Below are 17,541 nucleotides of genomic sequence, written 5' to 3' on the forward strand. Positions count from 1 at the left end.
TTGACATGGGATATTCAGAAACCTCAGCCGAATGAAATAATGCCAAACTGCAGCAAGCCCTGTGGTGAGTTGGAGCAAGAGCCCATCTACTAGAGGCTGACATGTAGGGAAATCGGCAACTGAATGGAATTGCTGCCAACCGCACTCGGCATTGTTGTAAGCCAGGGGGCCTGCCACATGCAAACCGCCTACCTTGACAGGACGTAGCATTGAACGAGCTAAACCCAGTCGGGCAAACGCACGTGAAGCTCCCCACCAGGTTCTGGCAGCCCACAGCCGAGTCATCGCACAATGATCCTGAACCACCGCCACTCTCAGTGCATTCGTCGATATCTGTTGAATGAGAAACAAGGACATTCAGACATCAATCAACCGCTTGAATTTGATTTTCCAAATTTCCGGGCAGACTAGAAAGGTGGATATGTTAGCTCCCGGCACACCAGAACACAGGGGTTTTATAGTATTGAATTATGGAAGTATTTCGACAAGAGTGTAGACAATAATGAAAAGGAGAACAGGACAACGACAACTCCAGACTAGACAAGAACAGAACTGGAGACCCACTGGAGCATGCGCTCTTCTATATGTGAGTGGCTCTCATTGCCAAGGGGAACGAGCGGGAAATACGAATCGTGAGTATGACATTGTGCAGGTCGTAGCATAAATACACCTATTACAGATACATGAATACCGTGCCCTATATTGCAAGTGTGGCAGGAAGCATCACCAAAGCAATTTCACTTATGGTAAGTGACGAGATGGAGGAAGCCTGATGGTTGCAGAGATGGAGGAAGCCTGATGGTTGCAGAGATAGAGGAAGCCTGATGGTTGCAGAGATAGAGGAAGCCTGATGGTTGCAGAGATAGAGGAAGCCTGATGGTTGCAGAGATGGAGGAAGCCTGATGGTTGCAGAGATGGAGGAAGCCTGATGGTTGCAACGCACTAGCCATTTTAAAACTAATAGGACTGAGTGAAGCGTCTGCCATGCTCAGCATTCTGCTCCTGGTGATTTGCCCTGATACAGCCGCCACCTACTGTCATGACAAACTGATACAGTTGAATGCCGCTTATCAGAAGGTCAACTATCCGAACGATCAATTATTAATGCTTGCGTGCATTGAATCGAATTGAAGGGGCGAAAATGAGTGTTTGCTGATTTCCGCCACCCAGCGCACCATTCAAGCGGTGCACAAGATGCACTTCGAAGTATTGCAACAGGTTGGAGTCAAAATGCATCGCCATGGTGGCATTTTGTGGATCTACAATATAATCTAGTTCCTGTGGTACTGGGATTGTGCATGTTTTAGATGCATGTGTGTCTACTCCCTTGTCTGACCAGTCTCCTCACCCGAACTCCCCTCGAGACAGCCCGCGCCCTCCGAGGTGTGCGGATAATTGCCGCTATCCTGTAGAAACTAGCATGATCTGCAGTCAGTACTAGCAGCATGTCGCCACTGCACGCTACTATCCGGTGTCCACTTCCTGGTGGAACATTCAAGTGCATGTTTCTGAGATGAACGGCGTCTTAAGAGGAATCATACCGCTTCCCAAGATGGCTCCTGGTGTATACAATCATGTAGGCAAGTCTTAAGTTAAGTGATGATAGTCACTGGTGGATGGAAGTAAGCTTACCAACGCATTTCTCTGTGTTTCCAGTCTGGAAGCCGACACCACACTCCGTGCACTGTGCTGGTGCTGTGGAAGCGGAAAGCATGCATACAATGATGGTCACAAATGATGTCAGCAACCTACATTCTAGGCAGTCATTGGGCTACTTAGTCTCTCATGATGACATCATGATTTCATGAAACGTTGACATCATGATTGTCTGACTCATTGTCACATTCCTAGTCAGGGCCCATTACGGGGAGGGAGAGGGGTGGGGGGGGGGGGGGAGGGGGAGATTCCGATGTGCTTCACGAACTCATCCTCAATTGAAGCACTTGTGATTGAATTATTCATAAGTTGAGGGTAAGTTGAGGGTATGGAAACGGGAAAAGTCTGAAGAATAAATTGACTGTCACCACCAGGACTTGAACCAGGGACCTTCACTTGAGGCCAGCGATGCTCTAACCACTGATCTATGATGTAGCCGTCATCAAACTGTTGACAATTTGTTAAACCTCTCCATTATTCCCTGACCTCTGCTGTGACATGTCTTACCCGTGCTACTCGTCACTTCCACAAGTACAGAACTCTGCGAGCAAGGACCGCCATCAACACAGCACTGGTACTCGGCGCTATCCGCCACAGCAGCATTGCGAATCTCAAGAATCCTGTCAACACCAGAGCACAACGCACAAAGTCCAATACCAATAAGATAAAAAGGATACCCACAACACTAGATATGGAACTAATGTCGTCCCATAAAATCGATGCCAATTTGATTGCTCGGAAAATAAACTCTACAGTAATGGAAAGATCCAGCTCATGCTGCATTTAGCTATGCGACAACCTCCGCCACCAACCAATCGTTTCCCTTGCCAATTGAGTTTGTGACAGAAGCACACCAACATGCCTTGCCAGCATCCATTATTCTGAAGTGTGTATCAGTCTCACATTCAAAAGCATGCAACAGCACCGATTAGCACCGATTAGCTTAGCTATCAAGCAATTGCAGTGCTCTTGGGTGAAAACCAGTCTTGTGAATATGGCAGTATCCTCACGTACACTACACAGGCCAGCGCTCACAGCGATAGCACCAGGCAGCCCAATGCACCAGACAGCCCAGCAACCCTGGTATTCACAAAGCCGAATTTCACTCCCTATCGATTCACATGGCCATGCAATGGATGCCCGATACGCCCCTCTATCAATTCACATGGCCATGCAATGGATGCCCGATACGCCCCTCTATCAATTCACATGGCTATGCAATGGATGCCCGATACGCCCCTAGCTTACTGGTCACCAACTGTCACACGGTCCGATCCCACAATTTGCGTTCCATTGGAGAACTGCCATCTGATTGATGCAGGCGGCAGAGATCCGTACGGGCAGGTTAGAACGATACTGCTGTCAAGAGGCACCCTCAGGCCTGCCTGAGGTCTGGGTATTGGCACATCGTCTGCAACAACGCAAAGAAAGATATCACGCTACACTTCTTTGGCGGAATTCAGTGTAACTAAGCACACAACTGAGCCGGTTCGCTGCATACACACACACACACACACGCGCGCGCTCAGATTTTCCGTATCAAACCCTACCAAGCAAGCAATGTGAAACTGCGTAGGAAATTGGGTGTTTCTAGCATACTTACTTCTATTTGCTGTTGCTTTATGCTTTCGTTTTATGGTTGATGTTGCTTATTTGGATTGGCATAAAAACGATTCGCCCGATACAAAACTGTCCAACGTTTTCTGCCAAGTACTGCGTGTGTTATTTTCCGAGGCATTGCCATCTTCTATATGGCACCGTGTGGGCATGCATGCATTGGGTACACGGTGGTGCAATGATGGATTACATGAACAGTAGTTGGATGGCAAAATAAATTTATATGCATGTAGCGCTGTAGCACTGGTCGGTTCGCATCCCGCATTCGGAGTCTTAGCCACAGGGATTATTTGCGAGTTTTTAGGGGTTTTAAAGTGTGGCTAGCACCCTGGAAAATACAGTAAATTAATCCTGCTGCACTGTACTTACTGCACACTGGCCCGCCGAAAGTCGCTGGCTCAGGAGTTCCTGTAAGTCGCTGGATGATGTCATGCTCGATCGCATCACAAACATCTTGGACAACAATGTCAGTCTCCAGACTGCAGGTATCAGACAATACAGATGATAGGAGTGACATCATACTTTTGTTGTGCTCGCATGCATATTAGTCGCCCCCTTTGAACACACTTCCTTCCTGTACTGGTCCCCGTTGGGAGGGCATTGCATTTGGTGTCTGCTGTCTTGGCCTTCCTTCCCGTTCGGGTCTTTTTGTTGTACAAATTTTCGCTGACCCGTGCACCTTTCTTGCTGATCAGTGCACCTTTTAATCCTGTGTCTTTTCTTATATCTTCATCATTTGTCCAGTCATCTCCTCCAAGCAACTTGCAAATATACTCTTTCTTTAATGGTGGTTTAGCGTGTGCGCTAAGCCCTGTTAACGAACGTGGAACATCTACCACTCATACTTAGTCTGATGATCATGCATCTGATTATGATGTCATTGCTATACATGCGCATGCGCAGCGCGCGCCACTCTCCCACGCATGCATTCCAAATCTTGCTTTAGCGAGAGAGAAGGAGAAAAGAGAGACTCCTTTGTCACTTTTGCGTTCTGACGACTTGACTGTTCACTGGTTTGTCCGTCAGTTGTCAATTTCCTACATTTTCCTGCCTCAACGGACATGCCAAGAACACGGAGCACCTCACGGGGTGCAAGCGCTGCTGGCACTGACGCTGACGGTCCCCCAGCTCTCTACCCGTATCCGCAGCGGGCTGTGAATTCTGCGAATTCTCAAGACCATCGGAGAGCGAGGTCCCGTGTGATCCATGCTCATGGGCACATTTCAGCCAATGCGGACCAGGTGACTTCTCCTGCGCCGTCACAACCAGCTCCTCTCACCCTGAGCGACCTGACTGGTGTTATCCAGCCCCTCCTGGAGCGCGTGGAGCGTTTGGAATCCAACGTCGTCGCCCCTACCACCTCGCCCATTGCCGCACCAGCACCAGCACCAGCATCAGCTCCTCTCCCGCTGGGGCAGCCTTCCCCGATGCACTTGGCTTGCGCAGCCGGCTCTCCAGGACTCCCCGTCATCCCTCCACGGCTACGGGAACGTATCACACGAGGTGAGTTTGTCGAATTTGGGGACTTGTTGCCTGAAGCCATGTCCGGCAGTAGTGATGTCCTGCAGTTGTCGTTGGTGAACGGCAGGTCCGTTGAGCTGGTGCAGAGCTCGTCCACTCCCCAGCCCTCCAAGCGCCGAGTCCATGACTTGGCGACGTGGTTAGAGGCCTTCACCTTGTTCACCAGAGTCCTGGTCGATGCGTCGCCGGACCAAGCTCCAGATTTGCTGGCGTACCAAGCCAACATCATCGAGGCCAACAACAATTATCTGACCGACGCGTGGCTGACCTATGACCGTCGTTTCCGTGCTGGTCTTGCTGCCATGCCGCACCTGTATTCCTGGCGGCAACTGGACCCTAACCTCTGGCAGTCCTGCTTCACGAGCCGCGGGCGCCCTATCTGCTCGCGTTGTTCTCTCGTGCACCCATCTCCAGCCCCGCATTGCCCCTTTCGTGGAGGGCTCCCTCTTGCGCAGCACGCAGGCGGGAGCCAGTCAGCCACCAGCCCAGCTCCTCGTCACGATGGCCGCCAGATCTGCCGGAATTACAACAACGGCGCCTGCACATACCCGTCCTGCATACGGGCCCATGTCTGTCTGTCATGCCGCGGCAAACACCCAAAGAAGACTTGCACCCGAGCGGCCTCTCAGTCTTCCCAGTGACGTCGTCACTCCAGTCAACGTGCCTCGGCTAACTGCACTGCTAGCTGCTCACCCTGATGCCCTGTTTCGTGATTATGTATGTGCTGGCATGTTAAACGGCTTCTCGATTGGTCACACCACTCCTCTGGTATCATGCATTCAATCTGTCAATCATCCGTCTAGTCTCTGCAATAAACAATTTGTCACCCTGTACCTACAGTCTTGTTGCGATGCTGGGGAAACAGCTGGTCCGTTTGCTGAGCCGCCATATCAGCTGTTTCAAACCTCGGGTTTGGGCCTGATCCCAAAATCCAATGGCAAATTTCGCCTCATCCATGACCTATCCTCCCCCACTGGCCGCAGTGTCAATGATGGTATTTCCCGGGAGTCATTCAGCTTGGAGTATGACACTGTCGATTCGGCTATCTCCTATATCATGAAGTTAGGCCGTGGTTGCTACCTGACCAAAGTGGACATTCGAAACGCCTTCCGATTATGCCCTGTTGCCCCCTCTGACTGACACTTGTTGGGTATCTCTTGGGATGGTCGTTACTATTTCGAAAAAGTCCTCCCGTTCGGCCTTCGGTCAGCTCCGTACATATTTGACAAGTTTGCATCTGCCCTTCATTGGGTTCTGGAGGACACATGCCGCCTTCCCCATCTCATTCATTATCTGGATGACTTCCTGAATGTATCGCCTCCCAGTCTTCCTCTTGCCCAGCACCAGAAGTCACTACTGCTCGACCTGTTTGCATATTTACAGGTCCCAGTTGCACCTGAGAAGGTTGACGGCCCCTCTACGGTTCTCACCTTCCTGGGCTTAGAGCTGGACACAATGGCTCTGGAGATCCGCCTTCCACCCTCAAAGCTGACTAAGCTATCTACCACCGTGTCGGCCCTCGTCCAATCCGGCCGGGTTCAGAAACGCGACCTCGCCTCCGTATTGGGCAAACTCTCGTTCGCGTCCAGAGCTGTACCAGCTGGTCGCACATTCCTGAGACGCCTGTACGACCTGGACAGAGCAACTCGATCAACACCATTGCACCAATGGCTACGCGTTTCGGCATCGGCAATGGCAGACCTGTTGTGGTGGGCAGAGGCCCTGACCATATGGAATGGGAAGTCATTCTTCCTGGTGGATGAGTGGACGCCAGCCCCCGACATGCAACTACAGACTGATGCCAGCGGCACTCACGGTTATGGTGCCTTCTACAACGGCCGGTGGCTGAGAGGAGAGTGGACAGCCCAGAACGAGAACGAGAACATTGAGTTCAAAGAAATGTATGCTATCATAGTTGCCTGCGCGACCTGGGGTTCGGAGTGGAGCAGGCGACGCATTCAGTTTCAGTGTGACAACAAGGCCGTGGTGGACTGTATACGCTCCGGTACCTGCCGTTCACCGCCAGTCATGACACTTATCCGGGCATTGTATCTGCTGTGTATTGAGCATGACTTCTTGGTGTCAGCTGTCCACATTCCTGGTGTCACTAACACTGTCGCCGATGCATTGTCTCGCAATTTGCTGCAGGTATTCAGGCACCAGGCCCCGGAAGCAGCAGCCGAGCCAGATCAGCCAGTCTTGCCAACTCTCCGTTGACAGACTCCGTGCTACAGCTAGCAGCACTGGCAATAGCACCATCCTCCCGCCGGACGTATTCTACCGCCGAGACCCGCTACTTCCAGTTCTGCCAAGTGCATGCCTGCAACCCATTGCCGGGCGACGACTTTACTTTGTGCTATTTTGCTGCCGAGTTGTTCAGGACTCTTCAGCCTCGATCTGTCCGTGTCTACATGTCGGCAATCCGCAACCTTCATGTGGAACTTGGCTTTGCTTACCCGTCGGGCCCAACAACTCTCCTCGCTAGGGTCCTGCGGGGCATCGACAGGTCGTCATCGACACAGCGTCATCGTCTGCCGATAACCACTCCACTTCTCAGGGAGATCTGCCGGCATGTTGCCGTTCCATGCATGCGGCACCCTCACGACAAGGCCATGCTAAGGGCAGCTTTTTCCTTGGCGTTTCATGGGTTCTTCCGTTGTGGAGAACTGACTGCTGGCCTGAGGCGATGTGATGTGACGATCAGTACTGACCAGCGGTCGTTATCGGTAAACTTGCGCTCATCTAAGACGGACCCCGACAGCACGGGCCACACAGTATTGGTTGGAGCCAGCACGGACGCACTGATCTGCCCAGTGCAGGCCATGGCAAACTACCTGGCGTTTCGCCCCGGCGGCGACCATCTGTTCACTTATGCTAATGGCCAGCCGCTTACAAGAAATGCAGTGTCCTCTGAACTGCGCAACCTGCTGCCACTCTGTGGGGTCACGGACCCGAGTGCATATGCCAGTCACTCTTTCCGGATTGGCGCCGCAACATCAGCGGCCATGGCAGGTGTCCCCGAACACATCATCCGTATCATGGGTAGATGGCGCAGTGATGCGGTCCACCGCTACATCCGGGCTGCTACAGCTGACACCCTGCGAGTGTCACGTCAATTAGCTGCAGTTCAAAGTCATCAATGGTAGCTGCGGGTTAGTGACCACATCATGCCTGAACTGCTTAGCTTTAGCTTTACATTGCTGCTGTCAGTACAGCACAATACACCAGTCGTATTTCATTATTACTCTCATGCCATATTGGGGATATTGGGAACGGGCAGTCTATCTCCGCAGCTGGCTCATTTCAATCACTACCGGTCGCAGCTCCTGCCCACGGCAGGCCGACCGTCTCTCGTTCACACTCTGTGTGCTCCAGGTCACAGCTCCTGCGCAGAGCAGGCCGACCTGCCTGTCTCTCTCTCACACACACTATGTGTGCACCGGGTCACAGCTCCTGCGCAGAGCAGGCCGACCTGTCTTTCTCATGCACGCCAGCTGCTCCGCCCAATATCCCTGATATGCCAACCAGAAAACAATGTGTTCTGAGCCGGGTGCATGCCTGTATGTGGAGAGTGCGTTAATGGTGGTTTAGCGTGTGCGCTAAGCCCTGTTAACGAACGTGGAACATCTACCACTCATACTTAGTCTGATGATCATGCATCTGATTATGATGTCATTGCTATACATGCGCATGTGCAGCGCGCGCCACTCTCCCACGCATGCATTCCAAATCTTGCTTTAGCGAGAGAGAAGGAGAAAAGAGAGACTCCTTTGTCACTTTTGCGTTCTGACGACTGGACTGTTCACTGGTTTGTCCGTCAGTTGTCAATTTCCCCTTCCCTCCCAACCCCATTCGACTGGGGATCACTATCTCTCCGTCACTGTCACCATAATTTCCTCAATAACAGTGTCAGTACAACTCTTGTCAATATACTTATATCGGGTGAGGGCAGTCTATCTCCGCAGCTGGCTCATTTCAATCACTACCGGTCGCAGCTCCTGCCCACGGCAGGCCGACCGTCTCTCGTTCACACTCTGTGTGCTCCAGGTCACAGCTCCTGCGCAGAGCAGGCCGACCTGTCTGTCTCTCTCTCACACACACTATGTGTGCACCGGGTCACAGCTCCTGCGCAGAGCAGGCCGACCTGTCTTTCTCATGCACGCCAGCTGCTCCGCCCAATATCCCTGATATGCCAACCAGAAAACAATGTGTTCTGAGCCGGGTGCATGCCTGTATGTGGAGAGTGCGTTAACTAAACTATTGCTTATTGATCGGTGTGGTCGACAAGGGTTAATAGTTCGTCTAAACCATGATGACACTTTACTCAAAGCTACGCAAGGCATTTATCTCCCCTGACCGTATAATAATTATTCCGCCACACACCCAAGTGAACACCCATGCACACGTGCACATACGCACATACGCGCATGCACACACACACACACATTTACATCAATAACATTGGCATGCTGCATGCTGTCCCTTACACAAGTAGATTAGAAATCTGATCCAGACTGGCAAATGCAGTGATGCTCAAGGTGGTAAGTGGCTGGACTTGAAGATTCCTAAAAAATCACACACACATAGGTGACATGATGGGCATCAAGTTTACAAGAAGGACGGGCTGGTGTGTGCCGGGGGGGGGGGAGGAGAGGGGAAGGCGAGGAGTGAGGGGGAGGGGGAGGGAGGAGAGGGGAAGGCGAGGAGTGAGGGGGGGGGGGGTTAAATGCCAGAACAACACTCTGAATCCTCAAAGCACAAAGCCATGTCACACAAGGCAATATCGGCAGATCACCTTGGGAAGAAATTCGATGTGATGGTAACGCCCCAGCACATTGCTCTTTGCTTGCCAGTGCATGTGTATTACAATTCCTAAGTGTTCTTGTCATTGTGACACAATTTATTGCACTGTCTTTCAACAAAGATTGCTTCACCGAGCATACTTCACAGAGGCATCAAAAATGCCCAAAGCGATATCAGAAGTGGAATGAAGTGTCTGGGGAATGTTTAGATAGCATTAAATGACTGTCCAGTAAGTACCATAGCAGCAAATCCAGGGCTAAACTTAGAACAACATTACCACAGTCTTGTTCTCTTACAAGGTTGCCAGCGATGTGAGATATGCAAAGATGCCGCCACCTAGCTGAGTGATCTGGTTCCGGCTGAGGTCCCTGTGTGCACACACATAGCAATAGTAATACACAAGACACAATCCAGCATACATTGGCAAAGGTCAGCCAAAAATGAGCTATCACAATACAATATAGTGCCATGGCATACCTTACTCATTCAGGTGTTGGGTACAATGGTCTTGGCCTTCATGCACTGACAGGATATCAACCAGGATTTGATATATTGTCAAAACAATGAAGATCATGCTGTTAAAGGGGAAGTATACCCTAAAATCAAATTTTCACCAGTTGTAGTCTTTGGGGTGCTGAGTCGAAAGGTCTTGGTCCGAGGAAGCTGAGACGCTCCCTTCCTCCTTTATTCCCAATCGAACTCGCGCACTTCCACCGAAACTGGGTGACTGCGCCCTACTAGATGGGGATTTGTATGCAAAATGTCACTAAAAGCGCCATTTCGTTCTTATAAAAGCACGGATGACCGCCATTGGCCCATATGTTGTAGTCTTTTGGACGCTGAGTCGACTGGTTTTGGTCCGAAAAGGCTGCGATGCAGCGTTCCTCCTTTATTCCCAATCGAACATGGTTGAACAAGCGGTCACGTGCTCCTGCGTACACCAGTCACCTGGTCACCGTGCCTGCAGGGTACAACTTACTAGCCTGTTTGACCTTTTTTGGGTGCAGTCCTGTCACTCGAGTTGAACTCGAGTTGAACCTTGGTGTGAAAGCTGTCGCCTGCTGGCGCGGTGACCAGGTGATTTGGGCACCCAGGAGCACGTGACCGCTTGTTCAACCATGTTCAATTGGGAATAAAGGAGGAACGCTGCATCGCAGCCTTTTCGGACCAAAACCAGTCGACTTAGCGTCCAAAAGACTACGACCATGGCCAGCAAGCGAGCACATCTGAGAGTTGTAATTTTTGTACTCCTCCGAGGTGTGATTTTTGGCGTGTGGGGCCAAGAACAAGGAAGCCATCTGCAAAAAAACTGCAGAAAATAGTTGTTGTTTGATCCTTTGGTGTAATCTTTGTTTCTAGTCGAAGCTAGTTGCTGTTTGGAGCAGAAACGCTGAAATTGACTATTATCTGCATGTACTCATACATGTACTCATGTACTCAGTCATGCAGTCTCACTCGTATTTTAGCTCTTTTTCTGGAATGGATACTGCTCTGCGCCCCTTGGTGAACATTTCCTGCGCTCGTGGAGCAGCTGAAAAGGACCACTGGTATGTCTGGTTCCTGGTTTGAAAGTGGAGAGTCGACTTTTGTGCCTTGAAAAGGAGTAGAGAGCGATAAAGGTACGTCTGTGGCTTATTTTTGAGTGCTCCTCGTACATTTTTGATCTTGATAGAAATTCTCAGACCAAAGTCAGACCAAAGTCAGCACGATGATGGCCGTACAGTTTTCTTGTGGATTTTTTAGTTGTTTCATCTCGTATCTATGTCAGTATCGTGATGGTGAAGTGGAGAGGGTGATTTTCTTCCTCTAGGCTTCGTTCGGCCGACTTTGCTTCGTCCTCGTTGAAAAGTGATCCTGAAAAAAAGGTCGATTCGCAAAATTATGTTGATTTTCAATGTACGTGATGACATGCGATTGCTGGCTATGATATGGGCCAATCGCGGTCATCCGTGCTTTTATAAGAACGAAATGGCGCTTTTAGTGACATTTCGCATACAAATCCCCATCTAGTAGGGTGCAGTCACCCAGTTTCGGTGGAAGTGCGCGAGTTCGATTGGGATTCAAGTAGGAAGGGAGCGTCGCAGCCTCCTCGGACCAAGACCATTCGACTCAGCACCCAGAAGACTACAACTGGTGAAAATTTGATTTTAGGGTATACTTCCCCTTTAACAAATATACCAGCACACCTCGTTTACTGGAAATTAGTATTATTTTCTACACATTATAAAATGGAATGGTGCACTAAAATAACTAAACTAGTTTTCAACCAACTTACAATGTTTTGAGACTCGTGAGGCCAAAGAACACGCAAGGAGGCAGCTCTGCCAAAGAATTGGACATCAATGTTCTGCAACAACATACGGTAGATAATGACACAACAACAATAATGAAGCTCAAGAGAACAAAGGAAAGCCAATTAATGTTTAAGACCAGATGATGAGTATGCGTTTGTAGCAGCAATAAACAAACTATAATTATGCGGGTCTGTGTGTTCTATCTGCACATATGACAAAATCCGGATACCCCTTTGGCAGAAGTGTTCACACAGTATGCATTAAAACATCTAATGTATGTCTAGCAAGGGAAGAAGAAAGCAGTTTGATTCGTGAAAACCATTCATTGATCACTAGGACATAATATTATACACATATACACACAAACACACACACACACACACACACACACACACCTCAGCACCTCAGACCTGCCCATCGCGGAAGCGATGATAGCGAACAGCTATGTTAGACATAGCAACTTGTGCTGACACACACACACACACACACACACACACACACACACACATACACACACACATACACGCACTCACATGCGCACACATGCGCACACACACGCACGCACATGCACACTCACACACAGAAACACAAACCATCTCTCTCTCTCTCTCACACACACACACACTCTCTCTCTCTCTCTCTCTCTCTCTCTCTCTCTCTCTCTCTCTCTCTCTCTCTCTCTCTCTCTCTCTCTCTCTCTCTCTCTCTCTCTCTCTCTCTCTCTCTCTCTCTCTCTCTCTCTCTCTCTCTCTCTCTCTCTCTCTCTCTCTCTCTCTCTCTCTCTCTCTCTCTCTCTCTCTCTCTCTCTCTCTCTCTCTCTCTCTCTCTCTCTCTCTCTCTCTCTCTCTCTCTCTCTCTCTCTCTCTCTCTCTCTCTCTCTGTACATACAGTGTGATTAGGTTTGTTGTATTTCCAAACAATCCAGCCGGAAGAGAAGTGAGCCCGTTGCTGTCCAGATTTCTACATTAGCACACCAATAGTCAAAACACTCTGAAGCTCTGGCGGCACTACAGATACATACACTACAGCTTGTTAATATGGATATTCAGGCATAACGCTACAGCTAAACGTTGAGCGGCATGGTTCTCTGAATGCACCCCATGTTGATCTTAGTAGTAGTAGTGGTAGTAGTAGTATTTATTATTTTGTTAGGGAAATCCCTACAGACGTTGCCGTCTTTTTACAGGGAACCCTAAGTGCTCTTTGCAGAGCGAAATGAAAGCGGATGGTTGATCAGCTTGGCGACACAACATAGGCAGAGAATTCCACCGATCAGCGCCAAGGAAAGAAACAGAGAACATGCCATATCTTCACTTCACACTATACGGTGTGTCGCATACTAGAGGTTGCAGATTGCGAACATCACCTTACAGCATAGGTCCATTAGTAGGCGCTCCTTAAAAACTATCTATACCATCTACCGGTATACCTGCGCCAGGGCATACGTACATGAAATCCTGCAACTCTAAATTGTCACTTTCCTGATAACAATCATGTTAGTGCTTCGAAAGTAGACTCAATGAGAAATGTTGTCCCTGCCCTTTTTGGCACGTGTGTGCCCCTTTTGGCACGTGCAGGTTGCGCATGCGTGCATGCTTATCGTGCGCATCCTGATTGTTTTTGGGTGCCTTCTTCCTGAGACTCTCCTTGGAACAGCAATGATTATCTGTCCTCTGAGTGTGGCGTACGTGTGATGGATGTATAAGAGTAATCGGAAGGGCTATCGTGCGCGGGAATAAAACCCCCCGACGACAATTGGCGCCCAACGTGGGGCTCGAACCCACGACCCTGAGATTAAGAGTCTCATGCTCTACCGACTGAGACTATTGAAGAGACTATTGGCAAGTTCCGGTGGCGGGGAAAGACCAGGAGAAAACGGCCTTCATCACGCCGCAGGGTCTCTATGAGTTCAAACGGATGCCTTTTGGTCTGTGTAATGCTCCGGCCACATTTCAACGCATGATGCATGCTGTCCTGCGGGGTCTTTCTCCCCTGTATTGTTTAGTTTATTTGGACGACGTCATTGTTTTCTCGCACACGTTTCGAGACCACTTGCTCAGGTTGGAGGCGGTGTTGACCGCGTTGCGACACGCCAAGCTGAAGATTAAACCAAGGAAATGCCATCTTTTATTAGGAGAGGTTCATTTCCTTGGCCATGTGGTTTCGGCAGAAGGGATCTCGACGGATCCGGAAAAGGTTCAGGCAGTGCGTGAGTGGAAGGCGCCAACCAATCTAAAGTCCCTTCAGGCCTTTCTCGGATTCGCGTCGTACTATCGCCGATTTATTCCTCGCTTTGCCGCGATCGCACATCCGCTGCATGATCTGCTCCGTAGGGACGTTTCGTTTGTGTGGTCAGCTGAACATCAGACTGCGTTTCGGAAGTTGTGTGTAGCGTTTTGTGAGGCACCGATTTTGGCATTTCCAGATTTTTCTCTACCTTTTGTTGTCGACACTGATGCCAGTGTTTCCGGCTTAGGTGCGGTGCTGTCGCAAGTCTCCGGCGACGGTCTAGAGCGACCCGTAGCATACATCAGTCGGTCCTGCTCGGCCGCTGAGAGAAATTATGCCATAACCAAATTGGAATTGCTAGCGGTGGTTTGGGCATGTCGTACATTCAGACCGTACATTCTGTTGCGCCCGTTTTTGCTTCGGACAGACCACGGCAGTCTGCGTTGGCTGATGCACTTTAAAAATCCAGAGGGTCAGATTGCTCGTTGGCTCAGCACGTTAGGGGAGTTTCACTTTACCGTGGAGCACCGGCCAGGAGCGCAGCATGGGAATGCAGATGGATTAAGTCGCCAGTTTGACACTGATCTATCCGTTAATGCAGTGTCGTTTTGTACGCCTACCGCTGGTGACATTCGCCAGGCTCAACAAGATGATGCCGAGCTACGGGTCGTGATAGACCGGTTGGCTGCCGATCAGCCCGTTCAGGATGGCGATAGTCCTGTAGTTCGTGCTCTGCTGACTCAGTCCGAGACCCTGACCATGGTAGACGGTGTTTTGTACCGTGACACATTGCCATCGCTTGCTCGCCAGTTAGTGGTTCCGGTGGTTTTGCGCCACCAATTTTTGGCCGAGGCGCATGCTGGTCAAACATCTGGCCATTTTGGTTCAGACCGCACATTGGCTCGTCTTCGTAAAGTCGCATACTGGCCGGGAATGTCGGTCGATGTCTCGGTGTTTTGTAGATGTTGTACAGTGTGCGAGCGTGGCAAAGATCCGCCTAGGGCTGCAAAAGCCCCGCTCGGCACTGTGCGTGTGGGTGCCCCGTTTGAGGTCATTGCCATGGATATCATGGGACCCCTACCTCTCACTGCTCGTGGTAATAAATATATCCTAGTGGTTGGGGACTATTTTTCTAAATGGGTTGAAATTCTTCCCCTGCAGGACATGAGAGCTGAGACGGTGGCGGACCTTTTGGTCGAACGGGTATTTATGAAGTTTGGTGTCCCTAGTCAGTTGCACTCGGATCAGGGCCCAAATTTTGAGAGCCGTCTTATGTCATGCCTGTGTCAGTTGTTGGGGGTGTGTAAATCCCGCACGACCCCGTACCGGCCTCAGTCCGATGGCTTGGTAGAGCGGGCCAATCGCACTATTCAGGTGGCTCTCCGGGCGTACGTTGAGGGTGATCAGGCCTCGTGGGACAAACATCTTTCCCTGGTACAATTTGCCTACAATACGGGGGTCCACCGCTCTACCGGGTTTACCCCCCATTTTGTCCTGTTTGGGAGGGAGGCCCGTCTACCCTTGGACTTGTTCTTACCTACACCTAATACCCCCATGGAAGCCCCTGTGCCTGTGTACGTGTCCAATCTTCGGTCGTCTTTGGGTCGGGCGTTTGGCGTTGTACGTGACCGCCTCGGTGTAGCCCACAGAGTGGCTAAGGCAGCGTACGATCGCCGGACTAAACTGCCCACGGTACAACCTGGGGACTATGTTTGGCTCCATGCTGTTCCGCCCCCTGGGTCCAACCCTAAGCTGTTCCGCCCGTGGACTGGCCCCTGGCAGGTGGAAGTGGTGAGGGGAGTTGTGTGTGCGATTGTCCGGGTGGGTCCTCCTCCTTCACCCCGACATGCTAAGCACCTGACTGTGCATGCGGATAGGTTGCGGGTGGTGCAGGGTAAGGTGGTTGTTCCCCCAGGGGTTCCAGCTACCGGGCCCGCCACGCCTGAAAGACCGGCGGTTCCCTCCATGGGTGGGCCCGCTCTGTTTCTGCCGGCCCCATTTGCGAGGTCAGTCCCAGGGTTGGTTCAGCCCCCGGGTTACCTCCCCACACCTCCCCCATCTCCGGTGGTTGTGCCCCCTGCTGGTGACCGGGGTTCCCCTCCCTTGGTGGGTAGTCCCCCGGATACCCCGGCCCCGAATCCTCCTGATTCTTCATTGCCGGGTAGTCCGTTGTTGACCCCGACGCAGAGTCCTCCGGTTTCTCCCACCCATCCGCCCGGGACACCACGTCCTCGGCGGAGGTGTGCCCTGTCCCCGGGGGGCTATGCGGCCCTTGACGAGGGTCAGTTGGACCTCTCGTGGAGGGGTTGGTGATGTAGCTATTGTTTACCATGGATACTCCCAGTTGGTTGTTTTTTTCTCCTCTTTTTCTTTTTTTTTTTCTTCTTCTTTCTTGCTTAGTGTTGCCCTCGCCGACCCGGCCATGGTGTTGGAACTCATCGAGGAGTGGAAGTCATTTTTCGAGTCGCTTCCCGCAGACATGCGTCCGGCTTCCCTACTGTCCGCTTCCTCGCCGGTGGTGGCTGCCGCGCCAGCGCCGCGTCAGGTTTCCCTTCTGTCCGCTTCCTCGCCGGTGGTGGCTGCAGCGCCAGCGCCAGTGGTGCCTCGTCGCCGACGGTCCCGCCGCTCTCGCAAGAGGCGCCGGGCCCGCCGAGCGGCGCAGCGTCGCGCCGCCCTCGCTGCTCCGTCGCCGGCTGGTGGTGTGCCGGACAGTGCCCCTTCCCCTCCCAATGTGGGGTCGGAACTGGTCTCCCTCGTTGGGGTCCATTGTGTCAATGAATTTGCTTAATTTTTTACTCCTTATGTATTTTTTGTTCGTCGTTTCCTTTGGGTGGGTGGTGTCCTAGGTTGGTGCTGTTCTGTAAAAGATCCCTACAAGGATAGGGCATAAACAGGTGGAGCAGCTCGCCAGCCGGGGTCCTCTTTGAAACTGTTGCTTGCAGGTTCCTCCATTGTTGCACAGTTTCGCGGGGCTCCCGGCTGGTGTCAACCCTCCTGGCCTACTCGTCACTTGCCCAACGGTCTCGTCTGTGTTTTTTTGTTTATCTATTCGCCTATCTATGTTGTACATATTTCATTTCTTTCTTCTTCCTGTCTTCTTCTCCTGTCTGTCTTCTCGTTTTGTTTTTCTTCTCTCCCATCCTCAGGAGAGGATGCATTTTTTTTCATGTGGAAGTATGTTGTCCCTGCCCTTTTTGGCACGTGTGTGCCCCTTTTGGCACGTGCAGGTTGCGCATGCGTGCATGCTTATCGTGCGCATCCTGATTGTTTTTGGGTGCCTTCTTCCTGAGACTCTCCTTGGAACAGCAATGATTATCTGTCCTCTGAGTGTGGCGTACGTGTGATGGATGTATAAGAGTAATCGGAAGGGCTATCGTGCGCGGGAATAAAACCCCCCGACGACAGAAATACTGTGAATGCT

General features: G+C 51.1%; 3 protein-coding genes across 3 annotated transcripts; all 3 read left to right on the forward strand.

Annotated features, from left to right (window-relative positions):
- Positions 1-4,326: 4,326 nt before the first annotated feature.
- Positions 4,327-5,912, forward strand: LOC135822437 (uncharacterized). Its single transcript, XM_065335204.1, has one exon. It carries the CDS (start codon positions 4,335-4,337, stop codon positions 5,433-5,435), a length of 1,101 nt encoding a protein of 366 aa, XP_065191276.1. The 5' UTR covers positions 4,327-4,334; the 3' UTR covers positions 5,436-5,912.
- Positions 5,913-6,249: 337 nt separating this feature from the next.
- LOC135823649 (uncharacterized) lies at positions 6,250-7,011 on the forward strand. Its single transcript, XM_065336497.1, has one exon. The coding sequence runs from the start codon at positions 6,250-6,252 to the stop codon at positions 7,009-7,011; it is 762 nt and encodes a 253-aa protein (XP_065192569.1).
- Positions 7,012-7,205: 194 nt separating this feature from the next.
- LOC135823650 (uncharacterized) lies at positions 7,206-7,940 on the forward strand. The gene has a single exon (XM_065336498.1). It carries the CDS (start codon positions 7,206-7,208, stop codon positions 7,938-7,940), a length of 735 nt encoding a protein of 244 aa, XP_065192570.1.
- Positions 7,941-17,541: the final 9,601 nt, after the last annotated feature.

Source organism: Sycon ciliatum, chromosome 8, assembly GCF_964019385.1.
Source record: "Sycon ciliatum chromosome 8, ocSycCili1.1, whole genome shotgun sequence".
Taxonomy (NCBI): domain Eukaryota; kingdom Metazoa; phylum Porifera; class Calcarea; order Leucosolenida; family Sycettidae; genus Sycon; species Sycon ciliatum.